The sequence below is a fragment of the Eurytemora carolleeae genome, unplaced genomic scaffold (genome assembly GCF_000591075.1).
Source record: "Eurytemora carolleeae unplaced genomic scaffold, Eaff_2.0 scaffold1690, whole genome shotgun sequence".
NCBI lineage: Eukaryota > Metazoa > Arthropoda > Copepoda > Calanoida > Temoridae > Eurytemora > Eurytemora carolleeae.
In genome coordinates this window covers 9563-34785 of record NW_019397607.1, presented here as the reverse complement: position 1 = coordinate 34785, position 25223 = coordinate 9563, and the positions used below count along the sequence as shown (strand labels likewise).

The window sequence follows — 25223 nt, the reverse complement described above, 5'->3', positions numbered from 1 at the left end:
TTCATTTGAACTATTTTTATGTTCATTTGAACTATTTTTATGTTCATTTGAACTATTTTTATGTTCATTCTGTGTAATGTTTATCTAATTAATTGTCATGAATATAACTTTATGGAGATTATAAAAAAAATTTAAAAACTGAATTGGGGTAGAAAAATAGTTCAAATGAGCAAGAAATGCGTTGATTTAAACTACAGGATATGACGTCATGTCAGTAGTTCAAATGAACAATAGTTCAAACGAACAATAGTTCAAACGTACCATAGTTCAAACGGCAGTAGTTCAAATGCGGATCCACCCCCCTCCTCGAACGCCTCTGAATTTTCTTATACTTCGAATTTTAGTTCCGATGATGTAGCATCGGAACCAAGAAGTTATGTTAAATTTGACGGGGCAATTGTGCTAAAGCGAAAATTTTCATTGACTTGAGTCTTGACACAGTGCAGTATTTGAATCATTTATTCACAGTTGTCGATCAATGAAGAACGTTATGGCGCTTTGAGTCTAAGAAATTTTGTTTTTGTTTCCTATTGAAGATGGAGAACCTTGGAATAAAGAAAAGTCGGGGGTAAGTTGACGATATTTAATTTTATCTTGCGTCATTTTATTCATTAACCATCACTTGAATTCAGAGACTTATATAATATTTGTAGGGAAAGTTTGAATGATAAATGTGGACAGGCGGGTACCTTCAAGTTTAGTCCACTCTACACAACTATCAAAGAATTCCGACCATTATTCCCTGGTAATATAAGTGAACGAAACTTTAATAATCGACTCCCCCCCTTTCTCACGCAACCCTCCCTTTAGGGTTAGGTTGGCACTTACAGGGAGAGCTTGCAGTTAGAACAGAATAGACAAGGGGGGGGGGGCGAGCGTTTAGGCTAAGACAGAGGATGTCCAGGAAAATACCACTGTCTCCATTAAAACGGCCTAATATAAAGTCGTTTTACATCTTAGCTCAATAAATATCTGGACTGTATATCGACAATCAAGTTTTATTAAATGAATTTTTATAAATTTAGATTTGTGCTCTTGCTTTGAATCACTCAACCCAATTGATCAGATAAACCAGGAACTAGAATCTTCCCTTGATATAACTTGGATCAAATCCAATTCAATTTCCAACTTTTTTATTTTCTTCTTCCCCTAAGATCCCATTTTTTATTGATTTAACAAGAAAAAATATGAACCTGCTTTTTCAAGCTCTTTTTAACCCTCACCCACTAGCTAGCCTGATAACTGGAGAGACTCCCCGGCCCCCCACACTAACTTGAACAAAAGTTTTATTTTGGATTATAATTTAATGGTTTAAAATCAATAAGCAATGATGAGACGCTAATATTTTTTTGGGGTTTATGAAATTCAAGATTCTAATATTAAAAAAAACTAGACGCTGCTTCCTTTGGTTGATATACTGGAAAACTACTCCAACCTGGAAATCAAGAACTCATTGTAATATTTTAGAAACTTTATTCGTCCTTTGAGTTTTTAAAAAGTATTTATTCCTGACGAGAAGGATATGTAATTTATTGTTTGTTCGATGTAAACTTACAAGTTTTTATGGATATTTTATGAAGTAAAAAATATTTGAATTATTAATAGGATAGTTTTGGTTAAGGTTCATTATTAAAGATTTTTTTTAAATTCGGAAGAGGCAAGGTTTTTTTGGATTGTCTGATTTAAAAGTTTTTTTTTTGTCGTTTAGGAGTATATATCAGAAGATTACAGTTTGGTCCTGTACACAGTACTTAAAAAGACTTAGATCTAGTATAATCTTTCATCCAGGTATAACTTTTTAACATTTTCCTATAAAATCATTTTCATTTTTCAGCCCAGACTGGTGCTAATAGCACTGATGAGGATCCACTTGATTTTGATGCGGATCCAGATCCGGATCCTGGAATTAAATGGAACCGGATCCTGAGCCCGTATCTTGCCAACTTAACGGGCGTATTTAAGGCGTTTTTTGTATGTCTCCGTGTTTTATCGTAGGCTGGTTCTAGTGAGGAAAATACCACTCTTAACAAATCCTGCTTAGTGGTATTAAGGGTAGATCATCTACCATATGTGTTCTTTAGAAGTGTAAATACTGGTATTATGCATGATACCGGTATTACAAAGAGTGGTGTTACCTAAATCCAGCCACAAGGTTGATTTAGGTAGGATAATCTACCCTATATGCTGGTATTATTTTGGTTTGGGTAGATATCCCGAGAAAAGAAAATTGTAATGCGCCCATTGAATTACAGGGTTAAAAAAACGAATGACTACTTTCAAAATGGAAAATAATTTATAATCCCCCTCCCTCTCGAGGTAAACTTAAAATAATTAGCAAAAAAAGGTATGAAGAAAAAAGCATAAAAAAATTTCTTGCTTTAAGAAATGTAATTTATTTGAACATTAAAACTTAAATTCAATTAAAATAAATAAATATTGATAATTAAATATTTCCATGAATCTTTCAACAAAAATAAAGAATATATTATTAAAATTAGTCTTTAATTATTATAAATTTTTTTGCAGAGTTAAGTGCTCGAGCGTGCGCTGGAAAGTCAAATTTCTAGAGGATGGATGATAAAACTGGTATTAGCTAGGATGATTAAAGAACTCGTCAGCTGTTCTAGGCTAGATAATCCAACCCCGAATTAGGCAGCATTAGCGTCTAAAGAATCCGTATTTCCTAAACACTGGTATTAGCATTATAAGAGCGGTTTTAGATAATACCGCTCTTCTACCACTCTTAAGAGTCATCTTTCTAGAACCGGCCTTGTGTTTGTCTGCTAAATGTCACCCAAAGTATAGGTGTCAGCACATAATCTAATTTTACTATGCTTAATCTAATTTTACTATGCTTTCTATTTGTTTTTGCTGAGAGGGGTTGTGTTTCACCGTGAGTAAGTGAAGACATCATATGTTTACAAAAAGCACGGATGGGAAAATTCGGGCTCAGGTCATGAACATTTATTAGGTCTGTCCAAGAGAACGATTTTTAGACCCTGGGCCAAGCGCTGCGTCTTAGACAGGCTAGAGGTCTAGCGCCGCGGCTTCGATAGGCTAGGGGGCCGGGCGCTGCAGCCACATGACCAATTATATTTTTGTGGATCCGGATCCAGTAAGCCAAAATATTGTGGATCCTAAGCACTGGCTAATAGTAATAATATGTTTCTAGGTCAGTTTGAGTTTATCTCCAGGTGTCTGGGATCTATAGAGTCGGATACATCAGTTCACATCCTTATCCCAGAACCAGCAGTGGAAACCATTCTCAGGTGTTCACCGAATATGGATTTAAAAAAAAGATTAATAAAAGGGACGTCGGACGATGAATGACAGGGGGTTCCTATCTCCAAATAGTTAACTACAACAACTGAAACATAAATTCCTAAACAATTCCAATATGATGTTTTATAAAGATGGACCATGTTTACCCCTGTAAATTTTTAGATTAAAACTAAATACATTAAATAATTTCTGCGCCAATACCTTTTTAACTGTATATACAAAAATTAATTTTAGAGTTAAAAATTATTAAAATATATAAAATATTATAAAAATAGTAATTTTACATCAGCATCTTATATGTGATATTATTTTAGTATCTGTGTTGCACTGATAATAGCTGGATTCGCCTCGATACAAATTCAGGCAAAAAAATTTCTGAATCTAGATTATTAAATTATCTTTTTCGAGTTTTGAAAAAACATCGTTAATTGTTGTTTAATACTTAAATTTGAATTATACATTGTTCAAATTTACAGATATTGTACATGTACAATGGCAAATTTAAATAATGAGTAGAGTTCTTTTATAAATTTTCAATGTCAATCAATGAATCGTGAGATTTTTAGGTTTCTACGGAGAAGCTTAATTTAAGTAGAGTGGAAGAAATTCTTCTCTCACAGTTAGGAGTTTCAGTAATCAAGGGTAAACATTAAATATATAAGTAGAATTAGGGATGAAAGGAATTTCTATTTTGATTATTTGAAAACGCGGGCGTACATATTCAAAAATATTTTTACAGTAGTTACCTGAGCCCGTAGATAGATAGTGGTCGTGTAGTTCACGTTCTTTGGGGGTCGCTTTGTTGGCCGCTAGATGTCTTATGCTAAATTCTTATCTGATAGATATATATTTCTCCGTACACTTGACGACCAATATTGGAGACGTCAAGTTGCCGACCAATGTAGTTTATGAAAAGAACGGCCTCTGGGACCGAATGTAAGAGGTCTCTGTACCACAAACCGCCAAATCCTCATACAATTTTAACTCTGAATCGGTGATTCAAGATTTGAAGTGGCGGTAGGTAGTCAAGCGACCCAGCTATAATTCATTAATTTCGATCCCAGTATTATTTCAAATTAAGAAACCTACATTTTTTATTGTTTAAAACTTTATCTAAATATCATCAATTTCTGGGTTCTAACACATTATTTATGAATAAAACGATCTATGATACATATTATCAAATGATTAGATCAGTTTTCAAGTTATATTTGTTCAGATAATGATCTTGGAGCAAAGGATGAAGGATTAGGAGAGTATGGAGGAAGGAAGATTATTATCTCCGAGCTTAGCTCCAGTAATATGCATCACATGGTCTCAGAGAACAAGGTAAACCTGGAGTATTTACTCTCTAGATTCATTTGGATAAAGCGATATTTTGTAATTTGTAACTTTTCTGACTTTGGCGCATTTCTATTTCAAAAACCGAACAAAGACGACTTTTATTTCGCTTTATTCTGGTTATTACTGAGGTTCATATTAAATATGATATGTGACACTGATTGGACCGGGCGCTGGAGATTTAACTGCTATTACTATTATTATTGTTCCGTTGATAGGGAGAGAGTTTATCCCTTTTTTTTTAATGAGCACTGCCTAGACACCATTACAAATCAGTGCTTTGTCTGCCTCTGATTTTTTTTTTTACTTCATAGAGTTAATAGTTACCTAGTTTCCTAGTTCCCTAGTTCCCTAGTTCCCTAGTTCCCTAGTTCCCTAGTTCCCTAGTTCCCTAGTTTCATAGTTTCATAGTTTCATAGTTTCATAGTTTTCATAGTTTCATAGTTTTCATAGTTTTCATAGTTTCATAGTTTCATAGTTCCCTAGTTTCATAGTTTCATAGTTTCATAGTTTCATAGTTTCATAGTTTCATAGTTTCATAGTTTCATAGTTTCATAGTTCCCTAGTTTCCTAGGTTCCTTAGTTTCATAGTTCCCTAATTCCCTAGTTTCCTGCTGCTTCTAGTTCAAATTCCAGTAAAAATGTGCTAACTTTGGAAATGAAAAACTTGGGTTTTTTGTTTCCTAGTTTTACTTTATCCAGGAAAAAAAGTTTATTGTTAAAAATATCTTCATCGTCATCATTCTTCGCTATTACAGGATGTTCTGATAATACAGGCAGCTGAAAGCTGGAATCAAGAACAGCTAAGAATAGATTTCAGTCAACCTTTTTCTCTTCAATATTTCCTCAAGAATACAAGGTTTTTTTCTTCTTTTTTTTCTTCAATATCTCCTCAAGAATACAAGGTATATTTATATATCTACCTTTTTCTCTTCAATATCTCCTCAAGAATACAAGGTATTAATTATATATCTACCTTTTTCTCTTTAATATTTCTCAAGACTGCAAGAATACAAGATAGAAATCTACTTTTTTCTTTCCTATATTTTCCCAAGAAAACTGAAATTCTTTTCTTTATAACTATTAGTATTATAAATGAAACTAATAAATAAAAGGTTTTCTATCTTTTCTGGATTCAGAATTTAAAAATCTGATGAAGTAATATAGCTTGTCTCTTAGGTCTGACGATCCGGTTTCGTCGTTGTGGAAGCATATTCAATACACCAGGTAAATTATTAGGTTTAGGGTAATAACAAAGCCTACCCTAATTGTTTTTAGTTTTTAATTTTACCATCATGTTTTCTTGAGATTCGTTTAAAATGATTTTAAATTCTCTGAAGTTAGAACTTTTGTGTTGTGAACCTTGGGATTCAGACATACGGATTATTTCAAGTCCGTGATGGTCATACCCTGTAGAAATAATTTTAACTTTATACTCTATTTTAAGTATCCAAATTATATATTGAGTTCAAGCGTTTAAGATTAACAATACTCAATGCACAAGTTTCAACCTCTGAACTCTGTGATGCTTATTTAGTCCGTAAAATGTTGAATCTAAGCAGTTAATGTTTGTATGTTCAGTAGATTGCTGGAGAAGGCCGACCTGGTTGAGTGTGTTGCATTTATCAAGAAGTATCCTAGTCTACTTCCTCAAGAGGAACCTGGATATATGCAGAGAATACACCAACTAAGGTAGGCTGGCGACCAGTTCTTCAGTTTCATAAATAAGGAATAACATATTTTAAAAATTAAAATTGAATTTTCCCCTTTGGGCATCTTTTTTCTTCTCTCAAGACTTACTATTTTTTTTTTTTTGTAAAAGTTGAATCTCAGGAATATTTTTTAAATAATTATTTGCATTTCGCACACTGTAACATAGTTTACTGGTTTTTAATAATTTTATGTGAAAGGGAAGTAACTCTACTCTCCCTCCCCCCATCTAACAACACTTTTAAAATCATTATCGTGTTTATCCCGATTGAATTTTCAAATTTAAATATTTAGAGAGATTGTTTGGAGAGAAGGCGGAGATTTATCCTTCTCCGGCGAGACGGAGAGTATTCTAGAGGACACCTGGAGACGGGATCTTACTACAGTGGATACTTCTATCCTGGAGAAATATTTCATTATAGAATCCGTCCTGGCAGTCTCAATACTCTCACTTCTACCCGGCCCACTCAGATTATACGGGTAGGTCTAGCACACTTTCTACTACACTTTCACAGGGGTGTATTTTAACTTTATATCACCCCCCCCCCTCCCATCTCTTAATATAATCATTTTTCTTCGATAAACTTTTTTGCTTTATAGTTGCTGAATTTGATAAATTATTTTAAAGAAAAAAAAATAAATGTACTTTTTTCTGCGTGTCTTGGATAATCAGTTAATAGTTTTGAAGCAAATAACATCCATAGTGTGAACTTTTCAGCTTTTAGCGTCTCTCAATTTAATTTTTAGCGTCGGAATAATAGATGTGCATAACTATTTAACCAGTGTTTTTTACGCCACCCCATACACAGAAATGATGAAGTGTAGTCTATAGTTTTAGAGTTTATTTCTTGATCATCAACAAGCTGTGAAGCTGAAAATATAAACATAATTAGCATGATATATTTATACTTTAGATCGTTTTTAAACAAATCCCAACCCTACTCTCTAGCACTAGAATTATATATATATATTTCTTCTCAACATATTTCACCAAAATTTTACCAAAATATATTTATAAAATGTGATGAATGGTAAAATGTTGTGACGAGATAAAGTTATTTGACAGAATACCTTAAAATCCAATATTTCAAAATGTTATGAAGGGCGAAATCTTACGACCAGATGAAAGGATTTGAAATATTATATGAGAACTTTATAAAAGCTTTAAACACCTGTTTCAAAAGGCATGACTATATTTTACGAAACACAACGGTGTCCCAAGCATTCTAATATAAATCTTACATTCGCTGGCGGTTTGGTTTTCTCGCACGCTGATCCAAATGTCTTCTGTTGGGGTTTTATCAGGTTTCAAGATCTCTGTGTAACAGTATAGTTTCTCCTGCGAATGTAAGGATATACAGGGTGTCCCAAAAAAATGGAGAAAAAGGTTCTATAGACACGTTTGTAATCGTAAGTTCAAAATCAAGACCATTTTTAAAATTTACGTACAATATTGTTATATTGTTATATTGTTCTGGTTTAGCTTAGATACCATTTTTGGTAATAAAAAGCGATTCTTAAGCTTGATATTTTTCACTTTATATGCTCGACATTTTTCACACGATCATCGTAACTGTTCTTGAAAATGTTTTAGGTTTTAGACTCTTTAACATAGTCTGGTAAACTGTTCCATGGGTTTATCACTCTCACATTAAATCCAATACGATGAGCCCAATTTTAGGCTCGTAGATCTGAAATGACAATTATACTGTAATAAACTGTGACCTAACATAGAACATAAAATCGTGCAAACAGAGATTATTTTTTATTTTCTACTTCGCTCCAGTTGGAAACTTAGAGCCAAAAAAATGATTATGTTTAGATCTACAAGCCTAAAATTGGACTCATTCAATCGGAAATTGTACGTAAATATAAAAAATGGTCTCAATCTTGAAAATCCGATTACAAGCAAGTCTCACTTAATTTTAAACATAATTTGCTCGTTGAGAAGCTTCTCCTAATTCTGAATTGTTAAAAGGGTCCAACGCAATCTACCTCTTGGCCTTGGTCAGCAATCCATCCCTCTCATTCATTTACAGATTCCTTTCGATTTGATGTTTAGTTACTCAATTGAATTCTTGTTTCAGAGGGAGATCTGGTGTTAACCTTAGGAGAGCATGTATATTAGAGAGAGCAGAATTCATTTTAAATTTGATCAAATTTCAGGTACGTTGGTTACTTGGTGGCTTGTTTTGTAGCATGGTTGGTGGATTCCACCGTATCTTGCTTAGGGTGGCCCTGTATTAGTTGTTCAAAGGTGCTCTTTTTTTGACCATTTTTCGCGTACCGCAAGAAAACAACGAGAATTTTTGGCCATTTTTGGACATTTTTTAATTTGAGAGTTAAAATTTTCGCCAAATCCTTAATTTTAAACTTATAATATTGTTTTATATCATTATGAAAATCCCAAATACTGTACAAAGAGACAAAGTTGTAAAAAAATATATTATTTGAAATTTCGTTTATTAGATTTTTAATTAATTTGTCTTTTAGAACAGTAATTGAAATTTCCAAAATGATAAAAACATCTTTCTAAATTAAAAAATCAGGATTTGGCGAAAATTTTAACTTTGAAATTAAGAAATGGACCAAAATGGACAAAAAATTCACTTATTTCTGGCGGCACACGAAATAATTAACAGAAAAAGAAAATGCTTTTGATTTTTCTCAGTTTCATATATATCAATTCTGAAGAAAAAGAGCACCTCTAAACAGTTTTACAGGGCCGACCTATGCTTGCTTGCTTTCTATGTTTGGTTGAGGGCTTTGTTTGTTGCTTGGCTGCTTGGTCGATGGATGATTTGTTTTGAGTAGTAAGTAGTTGATTGCTAATGAACCTATTGATTGATTAATTGATATATTGTTTGGTGTAGAACCCGTGTGAGTGTAGAATATGAGGCTAGATTAGTTGATTGCTAATGAACCTATTGATTGATTAATTGATATATTGTTTGGTGTAGAACCCGTGTGAGTGTATGAATACGAGGCTAGATTAGTTGATTGCTAATGAAGTTATTGATTGATTAATTGATATATTGTTTGGTGTAGAACCCGTGTGAGTGTATGAATACGAGGCTAGATTAGTTGATTGCTAATGAACTTATTGATTGATTAATTGATATATTGTTTGGTGTAGAACCCGTGTGAGTGTATGAATACGAGGCTCGATTAGTTGATTGCTAATGAACTTATTAATTGATTAATTGATATATTGTTTGGTGTAGAACCCGTGTGAGTGTATGAATACGAGGCTAAATGAGGGAATCCAAAGGTTTGAGAGACGAGAACTAATCTCTACAGTTCAGGAGAATGGAGGGGATATTACTAAGTATAAAATCACTTGGCTTAAGATCGAATTTAATCAACTCTTTAGAAGTCGTTGAACTACATAGAGACGGTTCAATTATGTATCTTCTATGGCTAGTTCAACTTTAAGTTTTTAATTGCTGTTAAAATTCTGTCTCAGTCAATAGATTGATAAACCCAATATTTGCGGCGCTCTGATTGTTTGGAATTGTCGGAAAGTTTCTCAGCTGACTTTAAATTAGGGCTCTTAAAAATTATGAACTTTGAATCGGTGATATAGGATTGATTTGATTTGAACTGGCGTAGAGGCTAGTAGTTCAGCGACCTATCTCCAATTCATTAAATTCGGTCCTTGTACACTTAGATAACAGTGGTTTGCATTTTCCTGTGAAATCATTTTCTGTCTTCAAATTAAATAAATTCTTCACCATGGAGTTTTGCGTGGAACTAATCTGTTATTTTATGTTGCTAAATTTCTTTGATTTTGAGTGGAACAATACCTTTTTAACCATATCGTTTGGAATAAATTTCAAGAAAAATATACATAATTTAGCTTGAAAAACAACAACAAATTTCGTGAAGGCTGAGTTAGAAAGGGTGGGTGTGAAAAGTATCATACTCATCAAGTTAAGTCTTTTCTTTTGTGTTAATGGTCGGCAATCTGCTGTCCAATTTTTATTTCTTATCATTATTTTATTATCCATTTACTAACTTTTGTTGTCAGCGCGAATCGAGCACGGCATATTGCAGAGGACTTTGATTCAGATTCTGACGAGGAGGTAAACTAATTAACCCTTAAGTTTATGCTAATATCTTGGATTCTGCCTGAATGCCTTATTTTACCTTTACCAAACTAAATCTATGTTTATATACCTAATTCCAGTCATTGGATTTCAACATTTTATAGCTCAGGAAAGCCTATGACAAAAGGATGCAGATTGAACAAGTTATTGCACAAACGATTATTAAGAGGATTTGCACATTTTGATATATTGTTTTTCAAATCTTCTAAATAATTGGATTTTGCAAGAAATACTAAGATTTTTACAAATTTGCTATTCATTTTGAAAATTGTTGATGAGAAGCCCATTGGGTTTATCAAAATTCAAAATTCATGGAATTTTTTAGATTTGTATCACAAAGAAAATAAATAAAGTTTCAGGGGGGTTTAGGAAAAAGATTATTAATTATCGGAATTTTGTTCTATGGTTAAATTAATTTGGTTTCTGATTTGGCAAAATAAGATTTTAAAAAACAATTTGACCTCGACGGTTTATTGGTTTTATGTTTTATGTTAAGAGCGGATATTTCGAAGATGTTCAAGTCAATATTCGAACCTCGATGGATTGTATTCTACTACTTGAAGATGTTGTAAATATATCAAGGTAAATATTCGATCCTCAATGATTTTCTAAACTAATAACTTGTAAATGTTCGAACCCTGAAAACCTCAACATATTTTTTTCGATACTTTTTTTTATAATTCCCTGGAAAGGTTACATTTAGCAAAGAAACAATGTCATACAGTTTATATGTTGAAACTATAATTAAGTAATTATCCCATTTGATAAAGTTGCAATATATGCCTTAATGTGCGTTCTCATTGTTCAATGTTCATCCTCAATTCTTCAATAGAACGAGCATCTTCAACTTCTGATTGGAGCTTCAGCAGAATTTTGCAAGGCTAATGTATGGGAAATGTCTTATTTCTAGCTGATTGTTATTTTAGAACTGAGATAGCGTATTTGTACCTGAGCAGTCTCAAGTTGACCGAACTTCTTCCTACCGGGTCACTGCGCTTCAACGACTATATTCGGATCGTCCTGGTGATTTTAACGATGCATGTCAACTAATGAAAAACCATTTTTTTTATTTTACAAGTTTTGATTATTCAGTTTTTTTAAATTGTAAAGAAGTTAACAAACATATAAAAAATGTACACATCTTAATACTGTTTACCTAATGATGAAATATAAATAAGAGGAGAACAAATTCAAAAATATTTAGGAATTTTCGTATAAATTTTACACAGTTTTATATCAATTTCCCGAGACAGGAACATCAGATATAACTTTCATGGGTCGCGATCAAGAGCAAAAGTGATTAGCTTCCCCCTTTTATTTTTCCTTTACAGTCCCTTATATTTAAAAAAACATTTCCGTCTTGAAAATACAATAGCCTGAATATTACATGGATGCATGGAAAGGTTTGCTGTTAACAGAAATTTCCGAAATCACTCGAAATTGTTCTCTGATATTTTCTAGGGCGTGGGGGATGATTGGTATTTTGAGTTTCAATAATTATTCATATATAGTTATTTTTAGCCTTCAGCAGAATTTTAGAGTTTTTGTCACATGTAATGTTTGATTAGGAGTATCTGAGTGGATTACATGAGCAGAACATATTGGAGAATATTGACCTGAACCTGGAGCAAGCAACAAGAAGTGTTCAAGCTTTGGTTACAGGAGGTAGAGTGTTCACCTAGTAATAATTATTTAAAGACATAATTAGCGTTTACTAGTGTAAGGGTAACTTTTTAATCGAGATCTTTTTGAGAAACCTCATGTTTTATGGATCTACTTGTATAAATTCTAATTGCGTTAGTTTGTTCCTATTTAAACCATTTTCAATGTCAGATAGAAAAATTTGTTAGCAGTACAAATTAAAAGAAAGAAAAATTTTACGTTAGTATATAAAGTTACTACTGAATACTATCTTAACCTGAGTGTACACTTAGTACAGTTTACTGATAGAGAATATTAAGAGATACAGGCCTATTCATACAGTACACACATCAAATGTGTAGTACGCTTTCGGAGTACAAGTGTATGGGGAAGTTTTGTATCTTGAATTTTACTCAGTTTTCTCAGAACAGGTTATTAACGATGAAATATTGCTCTGTAAAAGACTGTAAACATCTTTCTGTGAAAATGGAATCCTGCAGACGATAAAGTTTAATAGTTACATGGAAAACAAATTCTCCATTTAAATATTTTCAGAACTCATCCCCGAGTACTGTAATATACAGATTGACCTTTGGAAGCGAAGTACATGGCCTGTACAATTAGTAAAGAATTAGCGTACATCATCACTCTATATATTATAACCTCGTTGGTTCTATTTCAAAATCCCCGTTGATTAGGGAATCTGCGCCATTACTGAACCCCTAGCTAGCGCTTTTACAGTGAAAAGTATCCTTTCTAGGAATTTAAGATATGAAATTTAGTAACTTTTATATACTTTGATTATGATTATCGTTGGACATAAACAAGTTATATGAAAGTGTTAGTATACTTTATAATTTAATTTTCTTTCAATTTTTTCAATTATTCTAGCTGGCCTTAAACACGGTTTAAATAGGGAAAAACTAAAGCATTTGGAATTTATACAAGTAGATCTATAAAACATGAGTTTTCTCAACAAGATCTCAATTATTTTACTTCTATTTTCTAACCCCACCAACCTTTATTTGAAACATTTCATGAGTCTTGATTTTGTTCAGGCGCACTGTGCTATTTTTACTTTTACTCTTTTCTACCCACTTAGAAATTTTGTTTTGGAGGTGTTTTGGTGGAAGAGATTCTGAGAGGAGAGGTTTGGATTCTTCTCAGAGAGCGATATGCATCATTCCAGGAGATATCCTCATATACTAGTCTTGTATCCAGATATATGATTTAGTTGTATCCTCATATACTAGTCTTGTATCCAGATATATGATTTAGTTGTATCCTCATATACTAGTCTTGTATCCATATATATGATTTAGTTGTATCCTCATATACTAGTCTTGTATCCAGATATATGATTTAGTTGTATCCTCATATACTAGTCTTGTATCCAGATATATGATTTAGTTGTATCCTCATATACTAGTCTTGGATCCAGATATATGATTTAGTTGTATCCTCATATACTAGTCTTGTATCCAGATATATGATTTAGTTGTATCCTCATATACTAGTCTTGTATCCAGATATATGATTTAGTTGTATCCTCATATACTAGTCTTGTATCTAGATATATGATTTAGTTGTATCCTCATATACTAGTCTTGTATCCAGATATATTATTTAGATCTATGTGTTGTATTTCTTTTGTATATTTCTGACCTGTCGCTACTCTTGCAACTTTATTTTTAGAAGCTACTGAGTCATGATTCTTTTATTTTTTTTGGTCCGGGATTTGAAAATTGTTTCAATTTTTTTATTAACTTTCTATTTCGATGTTTGTGACATACGAAGGGTCCAATATAAAACTTGATCCTTTCTATTTTTTTCTTATCGTAATTTTGTTTTCAGATAAAATGATCTGAAGAGAATATGGCTGGACAGTTTAGGTATACAGTTTGGGACCCTGTCATGATAATTAGTCAGATAGTTACACTGCAATCTGTCTTCTATGTGTGCCTAGGTGAGTGTTCAGGAGTGTATATTTTCATGAAAAATCATTTATTTTTGTTTTTTGAGAATTGGGGAAAATAAATTAATTTTAGGGTGATAAGTTTTTTCCTAAAGCATATGTGGATCCGCATATTTTTGCGGATCCGGATCTAGGACGCCAAAATCTTGCGGATCCAACGGATCCGGATTCTAAGCACTGGTTCTTATCATACACTTTGTTCAACTGAATTGGATTCTTAGCACGATGTATGATATCATGATGTAAAAAAGAATTAGAATAAATTGTGTAAATATTTTAGGTTTATGGATAACTTTGTTTGATTTAATGACGGGAGAAAGTAGATCTCTTGATCAAATATTCAAATATCAGGTAAATATTTAATAAATCAAAATATCTTCGATTCATTTGATTCAATTTTATTGTTTATTAGTTTAATATGGTGGTATGTCCAATTCACAACGGTACCCTCCAAACCTGCACCTGATCGCGAATATTGAATAAGATATTGATGTTTAAAATTTTGAAAATTGATTATTTTTAGCTGTGGTTTCTTTACGAAAGGGACCTTGCATGAAGACAATGTAGGAATTAGCCCAATTTCGAGCTTTTCGAGCTAGAAAAACGAAGTTATCTTACACATTATTTATTAGACAAAGGTTTCAAGTTGGTAACGGGCATGCCTCTCATTGACTAATTGTTCAGTATTTGAAACCAGTAACCAGCACCTGACTGGAGGCCCTCTCTCGGATGTCGGTCTGGGGATCCCACGTTGGGGGTCTTTCACGATCTTTTTCATTCCATTCCATTTCAGTAATAGTTAAATGATTTTGTGTAACAAGTTTACCTGAAAATGTTGATTGATTGATTGTGTAAATGATTGATTGATTAGGCGTTGGCACCTGCAAGTTTCAGTGGAAAGCTAGTGATTGCTGCATTCATCCTTAATGCTCTGAACTGGTAATTTTTCCTTTTTACTAAAAAATAATGTCTGCCATTTAACAAAAAATAAGCAAAACTTTCGATTTATACTTGAAATAGTGTGTATTGCTTGTATTCTTGCTTGTGTATTAAGCCAAGTCAACAAATTTTCATTTCGGAAACAAAATAATGAAAAACAAAATGGGGAAAAAATATAAACAAAATGAAAAGAGAGTATGTAAATATGCAAATAGTTTTTTTATTTAGTTCTGTCGGTCTGTGGTATGTTGTACAGCGGACTAAACTTTGCCTTGACTTCTCATGTACTGTACATCTTCTACATCTGGTAAATACAAATACACTGTACAGTTCACGTCATAGTGTTCACCCCAGTGAAAGAATATTTCAAACGGTGTTCTTGGCCAAACCCTGACTTTAAGAGTCATGCTTGGCACAAATATTATTGAAGTTTACTAAACATTGTGTGACAATGTCAATATTTACCATTTTATATATATATATATGGTGTATTGTTATTGTTTAGGTGATCTGTGTCTGGTATATTGTTATTGTTTAGGTGATCTGTGTCTGGTATATTGTTATTGTTTAGGTGATCTGTGTCTAGTATATTGATATTATTTAGGTGATCTGTGTCTGGTATATTGTTATTGCTTAGGTGATCTGTGTCTGGTATATTGTTATTGTTTAGGTGATCTGTGTCTGGTATATTGTTATTGTTTAGGTGATCTGTGTCTGGTATATTGTTATTGTTTAGGTGATCTGTGTCTGGTATATTGTTATTGTTTAGGTGATCTGTGTCTGGTAAATTGTTATTGTTTAGGTGATCTGTGTCTGGTATATTGTTATTGTTTAGGTGATCTGTGTCTGGTATATTGTTATTGTTTAGGTGATCTGTGTCTGGTATATTGTTATTGTTTAGGTGATCTGTGTCTGGTATAACTCCAGTCTTCCCTACACATTGTCCTGGTAAGAATTTTATCTTTTAACCAATCATTTCAGTAATATTAATTGTTTCATCAGATTCTGTTAAATCAAATTAGAAATCAGATTTACCCTCCCTTAATATTTTTATTTCTTTCATCAGATTCTGTTATATCAAATTAGAAATCAGATTTACCCTCCCTTTATATTTTTATTTCTTTCATCAGATTCTGTTATATCAAATTAGAAATCAGATTTACCCTCCCTTAGTATTTTTATTTCTTTTAGCAATGTCGCAGTAATAATTAGATTTAAACTTGTTTTTAGTTTTGTTCTTGTAGTTTTAGATTTTATATATGTCAAGGTATATCCTCTGTGTACTAGAGTACTAATTCTTGTATATCTAGGTGGATGATCAATATAGTGTGTACTGCTATTCTCTGTGTTACTGGAGAATTCCTCTGTATGAGAACAGAGCTTCAATCTATTCCTGTCAGGAAAATACAGATTTAACATTATTTCATAGAAATTCTTTCAAATTTTCAATTTAAACTGTGTATTAATTTTTAATAATCATTTAAAATATACATATTACATACATACACAATACACATTACACAATGCACATAATTTGAAGAATCTGTGTTGGATTTTAGTATGGGACCTAAAACGGATTTATGATCAAAACCTTAATCGGAACTGCATCAACCAAACCTCCTAAACGGCAAACATAACATTTAAAACTAATCAAAAAACAAGTGACAATTGTAAAAACAAAACTGTGATAACAAGTGCTTCACAAACTGTGTTGTAATCTAACTAAGTGAAATTGACACTATAAAACTATAAAAGCGGGAAAAAATCTCGAAAATGAAAATTCTTTGCCGGATTTTATTTGTGAGGCTGTTGATGGGATTGATCTCCCAAACCTGGTATGTTCCTGATGAAACATGGCAGAGTGTCGAGGTAGAAAACAATTAAACAAATCCTGAAAAAAACCGACATGAAACTAAAGAAAACGACGGTAAACGACACGAGTTAAAACAAGATGAAACGAATTGAACCGAAATGAAACGTAAACGAACCCGAATTAATGTTTTTTTTTCTATTGTGCGCAGGGGTGTATATAATTTCATATTTTTTATTTTTTCCCCACCCCCTATATTTTTTTTGAATTCCTTCCCCATACTCGACGACTCAAAAGACAGATTAAACTCTTCTTAGATTTATTACAGTATCATCTTAAAAAAATTACTTATTCTTACTTAATTAAACAGTAAAAAAGTCTACAGGGACAAGAGACTGATTTTCTTGGTTCTTCCGTAACTGTCCAAGAGTTGCAGACAGATCTGCAAACTTCAGTTTGGAGTATTGTCTGGAAAGTCTGGCGTTGTCCATCTTTCTTACAAAGGTTATCTCCTTCATAAACTCATCCCTGATTTCAGTGATGATTTTTTTCTTTAAGATATGAAGAGGAGGAGCATTAAAAGCTATGATAAGCTCTCTTGAGAAAAAGCTTGATGTGAGGTTTCTTCCTTTATTAACAAGTATATTCATGAGGGATCCCACACTTTCACAGTAGGCTTGAGTATATGATTTGATATTAACATGTTCAAACAGGTCAAAGAATCTAGACTCTGCTGACAAACTCTGCTTTTAATTCTTTTGGAACAGTTGATATAACACTACCAAGGACTGCTGATCAGAATTTTTGTTTAAATGTCAGGAATTGAATGAATGTCTGCAGAAGGCTATCCTGAACTTCTCCTGAAGTTTGTCTTCTATAAGATTTTCAACCATCTCCTCTAGATGTACTCTGGCACTTGTTTTTAGCATGTCTTCACTGGTGTTTTCAGCCCACTCTGTTCTATGAAAAGCCTTTACAAGTGAAGTATGTTTAAATCGTTTTTCCAAGGATGTAAAGTTGTCCTCACATACCTCACTAAGTTGCTTTTCAACTTTCTCAATAGAATTACCCTTCCCTTCTCCTTCCCTTCTCCTTCCCTTCTCCTTCCCTTCTCCTTCCCTTCCCCTTCCCTTCCCCTTCCCCTCTTTTGTGACCTTTGATTTCTTTCCCCACCCAGAGGGGGGGGAAATGGAATTATATACACCCCTGAATTTGTGCGTACAGGGCGCTTTTTCTTATTCTTTCTAATAAGAAAAACAATCTTTGCATTTTGTTCATCAGATCAGATGTGATTTAAATTCTTCGTGGATTTTCTTAATTTCGAGTGGCAATCAACTTTCCCTGATGTCGTGTGAGGTGATCAAAAAATGTTGGTCCAGTTTTTTTGAGGTTTTGAAGTTTATTGGATAACACAAATAGACAAACATATATATATATATTATATATGAATTACATTTTTTTAGTTTTTAAGTTATAAATTAATATCCAGGTATCTCACGATGTAGTTTATGGAGTCGGATACCGAACCTGGGAGTGGGATGAGAAGATTAGATCTAGTTTACATCCTCTACTCTTCTCTCTTCCTCTTCTTCTTCTTAAACTTACAGGACTAGACTCACAGTTCATGGTTGTTCTTCTCCCTAAACTCATGCAGGCACAGATATAATCAGTTTCCTAATCTATTCATTTTTTGTAATAATTCATGGGTATTATAAAAACTATTAAGAATTTGTAAAGAACCCCCAGAATGGTGGAAATGATGGGCACATTTTTGATGCTTTGCCTAAAATTTTATTTCTTTTCACTTTATATATGTAGAGAAGGTTCTATAAATAGTTAGCTGCACGTATACAGAACACTTCAAATTTAGATTTTTTTCGCCGTTTTTTCTGAAAACAAATTAAGTGATGGAAAAATATTTGAATATTTTTTTTTATCAAAACATTTGAATATTTTTTCAATTGGGAAAAAAATATTTGAGTGTTTCTTCAATTAAGCTGATTGATGTTTTTTCTGCATCGTTTTCCTAGAACGTTGAAATAACGAAGAGCTTAGTTTGGAGCCTGTTATATTAAATTACAATATGTCTCTGTCGATATTCCCACAAAAATAAGTGGTACATATTGAATTCCAGTTATATTAGTTTGGAAATGTGTTTTCTTAATGTTGTATCTGATAGGGAGGAATAACTGGACTTAGTGAATATTGTCTCTACAGGGTGATTGGTCAAAATGAACGGGTTGGATCTTGGTTTCTCCTGATAACCCTGTTTAACTGGCACACCCTGTATTCGGGCAGCAGGTTTAGAACTTTTTTCATATTTACCCACAGTTCTAGTTTTCAATCACTAGTTAACTAGATTACAAATAGAAAGAAAAAAGTGACACTTTTAAATCACAACGTTGTTGTTCAACCCTCAAAACTTAGAAACATGGGTTTACATATCTTCTTTATTTTCAATTAAAACTAGCCACGTGTGGCTGTAGTTTTGTCAAAGATTTGGTGATTTTTACAGTTTGTATCTCTTATAACTATATAATTTCCCTTTTTCTGAAACCAGTTGGGCCACTTTATTAATCCCTTTACATTAACATATTTCTTTGTTCTACGTTAGCTAACCTCAAAATCTAGCAAACACAAAATGAAATTAAAGATAGTTTTCCGTATTAATAGTTAAACAGTATTTTTTAACAATCTTTGTAAACTCTAATTTTTTTTTTTTTTGTTAATTGGGAAGTTTTTAAGTTTATAGGATGGCCATTTTAGGTATTAATGTCAGAGTTACTGTTAAAACCAAAATCAAAATATAAGATCCTGTAAAACAAAGTTATAATGTTAAATATGAAAGGGAAATTTTAAGTTATAAGCTGAAGGGTTTTGTTCTAAGATGTTGGATGGGTCAATCTGCTGAACAATCCAGAGATGATTTCAAGGATGTACATGGGGAGGAAGACTTAAGCCGCCCAAATTTACCAGATTAAGTTATGCCCCGGAGCATTTTTCGAAGTGTCTTCTTTATTAAAAAAACAAAGTTTGAGATACCTGTTTAAATAAAAAATTAGTAAAAAATTAATGATCTAGGACTTTGATCAACAGTCTGGAGTATAGTCTGACCTCTCTAGCCTTGGCTTTATACATAACCTTGACGAGACAGGTAACTTGGTAGTTTTAGCTCGTTAAAATCATTTTATTATCAGTTTAACATCATTTTAAAATCATTTTAAACATCATTTTACCATCATTTTAACATAATTTTATTATCATTTTAAACATAATTTTAACATCATTTTAAACATCATTTTAAACATCATTTTACCATCATTTTACCATCATTTTAACATCATTTTAACATCATTTTACCATCATTTTAACATCAATTTAACATCATGTTAACATGATTTTAACATCATTTTAAGATGATTTTTCCATCATTTTACCATCATTTTAACATCATTTTAACATCACAGACAGTATCTTTGTCGGTTAGACCGTCCGATCATACAAATCTTATAATTATCTTGTATTAACAAATATTCCTGCTCCATTCTCTTTGTTCAGGATTCTAAATCTAGAAGGTTTAAATACCCTGGAGAACTATATCTGCCTGTGATTGCTCTGTGTTTTATACTCTTAGTTCAGGATTCTAAACCTAGAAGGTTTAAATACCCTGGAGAACTATATCTGCCTGTGATTGCTCTGTGTTTTATACTCTTTGTTCAGGATTCTAAACCTAGAAGGTTTAAATACCCTGGAGAACTAGATCTGCCTGGGATTGCTCTGTGTTTTATGCTCTTTTTTCAGGATTCTGAACCTAGAAGGTTTGAATATCCTGGAGAACTATATCTGCCTGTGATTGTTCTGTGTTTTAAACTCTTTGTTTAGGATTCTAAACCTAGAAGGTTTAAATACCCTGGAGAACTATATCTGCCTGTGATTGCTCTGTGTTTTATACTCTTTGTTTAGGATTCTAAACCTAGAAGGTTTAAATACCCTGGAGAACTATATCTGCCTGTGATTGCTCTGTGTTTTATACTCTTTGTTTAGGATTCTAAACCTAGAAGGTTTAAATACCCTGGAGAACTATATCTGCCTGTAATTGCTCTGTGTTTTATGCTCCGACCAACATCTGCCCTAATCTGGATTCCTCTAGTTATACTTCATCTCAAATCATCTTTTAGGTATGTATTCAATATGGGTTCATATTCATAGGCCGACTCCTACTTCACGGGTTGTTAATAACCAGAAAACTCGAAAATAATAAGATGACTTTTAGACTTTACTTATGACTTTAAATATTCCATAGAAATCGCAGACCCGTTTCACTTAAAAGTGATTTTAAGTGTCTGATAAAACTGTTTGCTTTGTAACAATATCAAATACACTTAAGTATTGATGTAATGTCGTCTTCCTTTCCACAAGAAAGCTCATTATTTACGTTTAAAGGCATTATTTCACATGAAAACATTTTCTAATTTTATTCTAATTAAGGATACGAAAAAGAAATTCTATTCATTTATTAATTTTGAAGAATATTTGTTAAAAATAATTATATTAGATACAGAGGTCTTCTATCCCTGGTTCCCTGGGTACTCCTCTCTGTCCTTGTGGTCATACTATGTGTTTCTATTGATTCTATATTCTACTCCCAGCCAACCCTCGTCAACTTCAACTTCTTCTATATAAACGTATACAAGAACCTAGGTAAACATATTATGTAGGAATGGGGCCAGATTTCTAAGGATTAAAATTTGTCTACGATGTTTATTTAAATAATTATAGCTAAACAATGTTAAATTTTTTTTTAATATGTTATGGGTGGAATAGTTGAAAAAATGTTAAAGTTTGTTTTGTTCGGTTAGGGAAAGCAGAAAATATGAATCGGGCCCGGTGAAGAGATGAAAAATCTTTAAATCTTTTTGTTTAAGCATGCTTAGAAAACTTGAGAAATGTTTTAGTTGTTTAATGTTGAATATGGAAAAAAGATGGGTATTATGTGGAATCTTTGAATTTTAGTCAAAAAGTATCACTAATGGGGGAAACTTGCCCATTGATGTCCAATACTTCTTTCTATATTATCTATTTAAATATTACATTTACAGAAAAATTTCAATATCGGACCTATGTGCTATTTAAACAATCTGTGTCTATTTGTCTCAGATAGCACTCCCTTTTATATATTTTAATTGTTTTAGGCGAAATATACGGAACCCACCCCTGGCATTGGTATTTTTCTTCCGCCCTCCCCTCTCTACTTGGTCCTCTACTCCTCCTCCTTGTTCCAGGATTCAGACACGCCCCTTTATATCTTCTCCTCCCACTTGGGGTGAACCTGGTCTGCCTTTCTCTTCTTCCGCATAAGGTTTATTTCATCTATCTATATAATAAAGCTCTTCGCTCATGCATACATATTTATAAAAATATTATATAGGAGTCGTATTGTTATAGTAAAATTAACTTCAAAGTAAAATATATTTGAGCAAAAGATTTTTTCAACGAAGTAAACTGCCCAAATTGGCTGAAGTTTTTTTAAGGGAACCCATGGGTACCCAGGGATAACCTAGACTAAAAGATCGAATTTGTTTTCAAAAAACAATTTTTATTTTAAAATATTTCTCGGGAAACGCCGGGCACTTCAGCTAGTTTGCTAATAAAGGAGAATCATTCAGAAGTATAATTTATCATTTATTCACTGAAAACATTCTTGGCTGAACCACTAATGCACTAATATCATTTAGAGCTTAAACCTGTGGAACCCGGATATTTAATAATACTATATGTTAGAAGCATAATCTGCTTTTTTAAGGAGAGATGGAAAAAGCAATTTCTTTTAATGTTTCAGGAAATCCGGTTTCTACAGTCAAGTCTTCCTTTCCTTGTGATTATCATATCTGAGCAGTTATGTGGTCTTTCCAGAGCTAGGCAAAGGTTAGATATTTAGAATTTGGAACTTTTCAGGCAGTAAAGTTTGATTTTTTGCCAAATTTTAGGGAGAAATTATTTGTTGCAGATTTTATTGACTTAGTTTTTGGTGGCTACATTTCTCTAATTTTTTTATGTGGCATTTTTTGGGTGTACACTGCACACTGTACACTGTACACTGCACACTGAGCACAGTACACCGTGCACTGTGCACTGTACACTGTACACTGCACACTGCACACTTAGCACAGTACACTGTTCACTGTGCACCCTGAGTCCAAGATGAATTTCTTTTACAGAGACTTATGTCATAATGATAGTAGCAGACGGTTTGAAATTTTGTAAAAAAAAACTGGAATTCCTAAATGTAAAATCTTTTTTTAATATGTTATGGTTGGACTGTGTGAAAAAAATGTGAAATTTTGTAAAAAAAAAAAACTGGAATTCCTTAATTATGATCTTGTTTAATTTTTTACCATTTGACTATTTAGAATATGTTCAGGATGAAAAAGATCGTGTTTTTCATTTTTTAAATTAACATGTTCAGAATGTTAAAGATAGTGTTCTTGTTCATTAATATAATGCTGACTATCTTGAACATGTTCAGGATGATAAAGATAGTGTTCTTGTTCATGAATATACTGCTTACTATCTTGAACATGTTCAGGATGATAAAGATAGTGTTCTTGTTCATGAATATTCTGTTGACTCTCTACCTGTCCATAGTACATCAGAGGGGAGTAGTGGACGCAGTGATATCCATCCCACACTATAGTAAGATCACTTAGTATTTAGAATATTTATTTGAACAATTATACATTATATTGTTCCTGTATGTTATTAATCCCCCCCCCCCCCGATTTAAAACAAAGATAATTTTTTCCACTTTATTTTAATTCCGGGGGGGGGGGGGGTTGAGAAATGGGGGAGAAATATTAAAACTATGCCAAAAGTTTGCAATATTTTTCAAAGCCTCAAAGACCATTTCCTCCGAGAGATTAATTCTGTGAAAAATACCCCTGAATTTTTTCTTTGGTTTGCTTTAATGTAATTTTTTACAGAAACAGAAATTGGTAACAAAGAAATGAGTGTTCTCTTCCTGATGCCATGTCATTCTACTCCTTTATACAGCCATATCCATACAAACATTAGTACCAGGTAAACATCCTACTCCTCTATACAGCCATATCCATACAAACATTAGTACTAAGTAAATATTCTACTCCGTTATACAGCCATTTCCATACAAACATTAGTAATAGGTAAACAATAAATATTCTACTCCTTTATACAGCCATGTCCATACAAATATTAGTACTAGGTAAACATTCTACTATACATACAGCGATATCCATACAAACGTTAGTACTAGGTAAACATTCGACTCCTTTATACAGCCATATCCATACAAACATTAGTACTAGGTAAACATTCTACTCCTTTATACAGCCATATCCATACAAACATTAGTACTAGGTAAACATTCTACTCCTCCATATCCATACAAACATTAGTACTAGGTAAACATCCTACTCCTCTATACAGCCATATCCATACAAACATTAGCACTAGGTAAACATTCTACTCCTTTATACAGCCATATCCATACAAACATCAGTTCTAGGTAAACAAATTCTTCTTCGTACAGCCATATTTATTAAAACATTAGTACTAGGTAAACATTCTTTTATATACAGCCATATCCATGCAAACTTTAGTAGTAAGTAAACATTCTTTTATATACAGCCATATCCATGCAAACATTAGTAGTAAGTAAACATTCTTTTGAATACAACCATATCCATGCTAACATTAGTACTAAATAAACAATCTACTATACATACAGACATATCCATACAAACATTAGTACTAAGTAAACAATCTACTATACATACAGCGATATCCCTAGAAACTTAAACAAAAGGTAAATATTCTACAAAAATACAACTTTTGTTGAAATATAAAATCCCTTTATGAGAAACTCAGATGATAATTTAGGTTTCTGCACTGTGAACCGAACCTGACTAGTTCTCCAGGGTATATGGATGAAGCTGACAGGTTCTACTCTGACCCTGAGCTATGGTTGGAGCAGATCAACTTAAATCCTGATCTTGTAATCCTCTTCAACAATTTACAGGGTCAAATATCAGAGTTCTTAAGGAGTTATAAACTCTGCCAAACCTTCTTCCATTCTCATCTTCCTGAAGGCAGGATTGGAGAACACGTTCTTGTGTTTTGTAAACAATCATCTGTTCAACATTAGTTAGTTTAAACTTAAAGCTGAGAATGTATTTTTTTTAAACATATGTTAAATCATTGTTTGTAAATCAAAGCTGCAACTGAAGCTTGAGATCGTGGCATGTCACAGTTTTTTTTCGACTTTTTTTGAAATAATCTTTTATCCTATGCACCTCTGATTTTAGTTTACATCGTTCACCATATAATTAATTTTTAAATCTGTAAACTATGTGTAATTCTTTGTTTCAGATTTTTATTC

At 32.6% G+C, this 25223-nt stretch overlaps 3 protein-coding genes across 4 annotated transcripts; all 3 read left to right on the top strand.

Annotated features, from left to right (window-relative positions):
* Positions 1-388: 388 nt before the first annotated feature.
* Positions 389-13804, top strand: LOC111715155 (uncharacterized). 2 transcript variants are annotated; one of them, XM_023490422.1, is made up of 21 exons: positions 389-568; positions 654-745; positions 1026-1075; positions 1394-1455; positions 1709-1788; positions 3173-3269; positions 3597-3645; positions 3849-3924; positions 4502-4611; positions 5382-5482; positions 5803-5850; positions 6205-6315; positions 6628-6813; positions 8421-8499; positions 9558-9661; positions 10364-10418; positions 10939-11024; positions 11369-11465; positions 12011-12107; positions 13202-13304; positions 13349-13804. In XM_023490422.1, exons 1-21 carry the CDS (start codon positions 537-539, stop codon positions 13359-13361), a joined length of 1728 nt encoding a protein of 575 aa, XP_023346190.1. In that variant the 5' UTR covers positions 389-536; the 3' UTR covers positions 13362-13804. The 2 variants fall into 2 exon arrangements, with proteins under 2 accessions (XP_023346190.1, XP_023346191.1); XM_023490423.1 differs by having other exon boundaries at positions 6208-6315; positions 13202-13804.
* Positions 13805-13887: 83 nt separating this feature from the next.
* LOC111715157 (protein SYS1 homolog) lies at positions 13888-16655 on the top strand. Its single transcript, XM_023490426.1, has 7 exons — positions 13888-14049; positions 14339-14409; positions 14930-14997; positions 15226-15304; positions 15899-15945; positions 16308-16397; positions 16557-16655. The coding sequence occupies exons 1-7, from the start codon at positions 13959-13961 to the stop codon at positions 16579-16581; spliced, it is 471 nt and encodes a 156-aa protein (XP_023346194.1). The 5' UTR covers positions 13888-13958; the 3' UTR covers positions 16582-16655.
* A 90-nt stretch (positions 16656-16745) lies between these two features.
* LOC111715156 (GPI mannosyltransferase 3) lies at positions 16746-25214 on the top strand. The gene is made up of 11 exons (XM_023490425.1): positions 16746-16866; positions 18297-18461; positions 18987-19108; positions 19889-19961; positions 20852-20985; positions 21363-21508; positions 22000-22166; positions 22647-22732; positions 23394-23500; positions 23788-23884; positions 24725-25214. Exons 1-11 carry the CDS (start codon positions 16771-16773, stop codon positions 24987-24989), a joined length of 1458 nt encoding a protein of 485 aa, XP_023346193.1. The 5' UTR covers positions 16746-16770; the 3' UTR covers positions 24990-25214.
* Positions 25215-25223: the final 9 nt, after the last annotated feature.

What these genes read in the sequence shown, in the direction of transcription:
- LOC111715155 (XM_023490422.1), top strand. Translation starts at nt 537, where the DNA reads ATGGAGAACCTTGGAATAAAGAAAAGTCGGGG. An exon ending in GGAATAAAGAAAAGTCGGGG is followed by an intron (nt 569 to 653) that starts GTAAGTTGACGA and finishes TAATATTTGTAG; the next exon opens with GGAAAGTTTGAATGATAAAT. An exon ending in ACTATATTCGGATCGTCCTG is followed by an intron (nt 11,466 to 12,010) that starts GTGATTTTAACG and finishes ATGTTTGATTAG; the next exon opens with GAGTATCTGAGTGGATTACA.
- LOC111715157 (XM_023490426.1), top strand. Translation starts at nt 13,959, where the DNA reads ATGGCTGGACAGTTTAGGTATACAGTTTGGGACCCTGTCATGATAATT. An exon ending in ATCAAATATTCAAATATCAG is followed by an intron (nt 14,410 to 14,929) that starts GTAAATATTTAA and finishes TTGATTGATTAG; the next exon opens with GCGTTGGCACCTGCAAGTTT. An exon ending in ATCCTTAATGCTCTGAACTG is followed by an intron (nt 14,998 to 15,225) that starts GTAATTTTTCCT and finishes TTTTTTATTTAG; the next exon opens with TTCTGTCGGTCTGTGGTATG.
- LOC111715156 (XM_023490425.1), top strand. Translation starts at nt 16,771, where the DNA reads ATGAAAATTCTTTGCCGGATTTTATTTGTGAGGCTGTTGATGGGATTG. An exon ending in TTTCTCTTCTTCCGCATAAG is followed by an intron (nt 22,167 to 22,646) that starts GTTTATTTCATC and finishes TTAATGTTTCAG; the next exon opens with GAAATCCGGTTTCTACAGTC. An exon ending in CATACAAACATTAGTACCAG is followed by an intron (nt 23,885 to 24,724) that starts GTAAACATCCTA and finishes ATGATAATTTAG; the next exon opens with GTTTCTGCACTGTGAACCGA.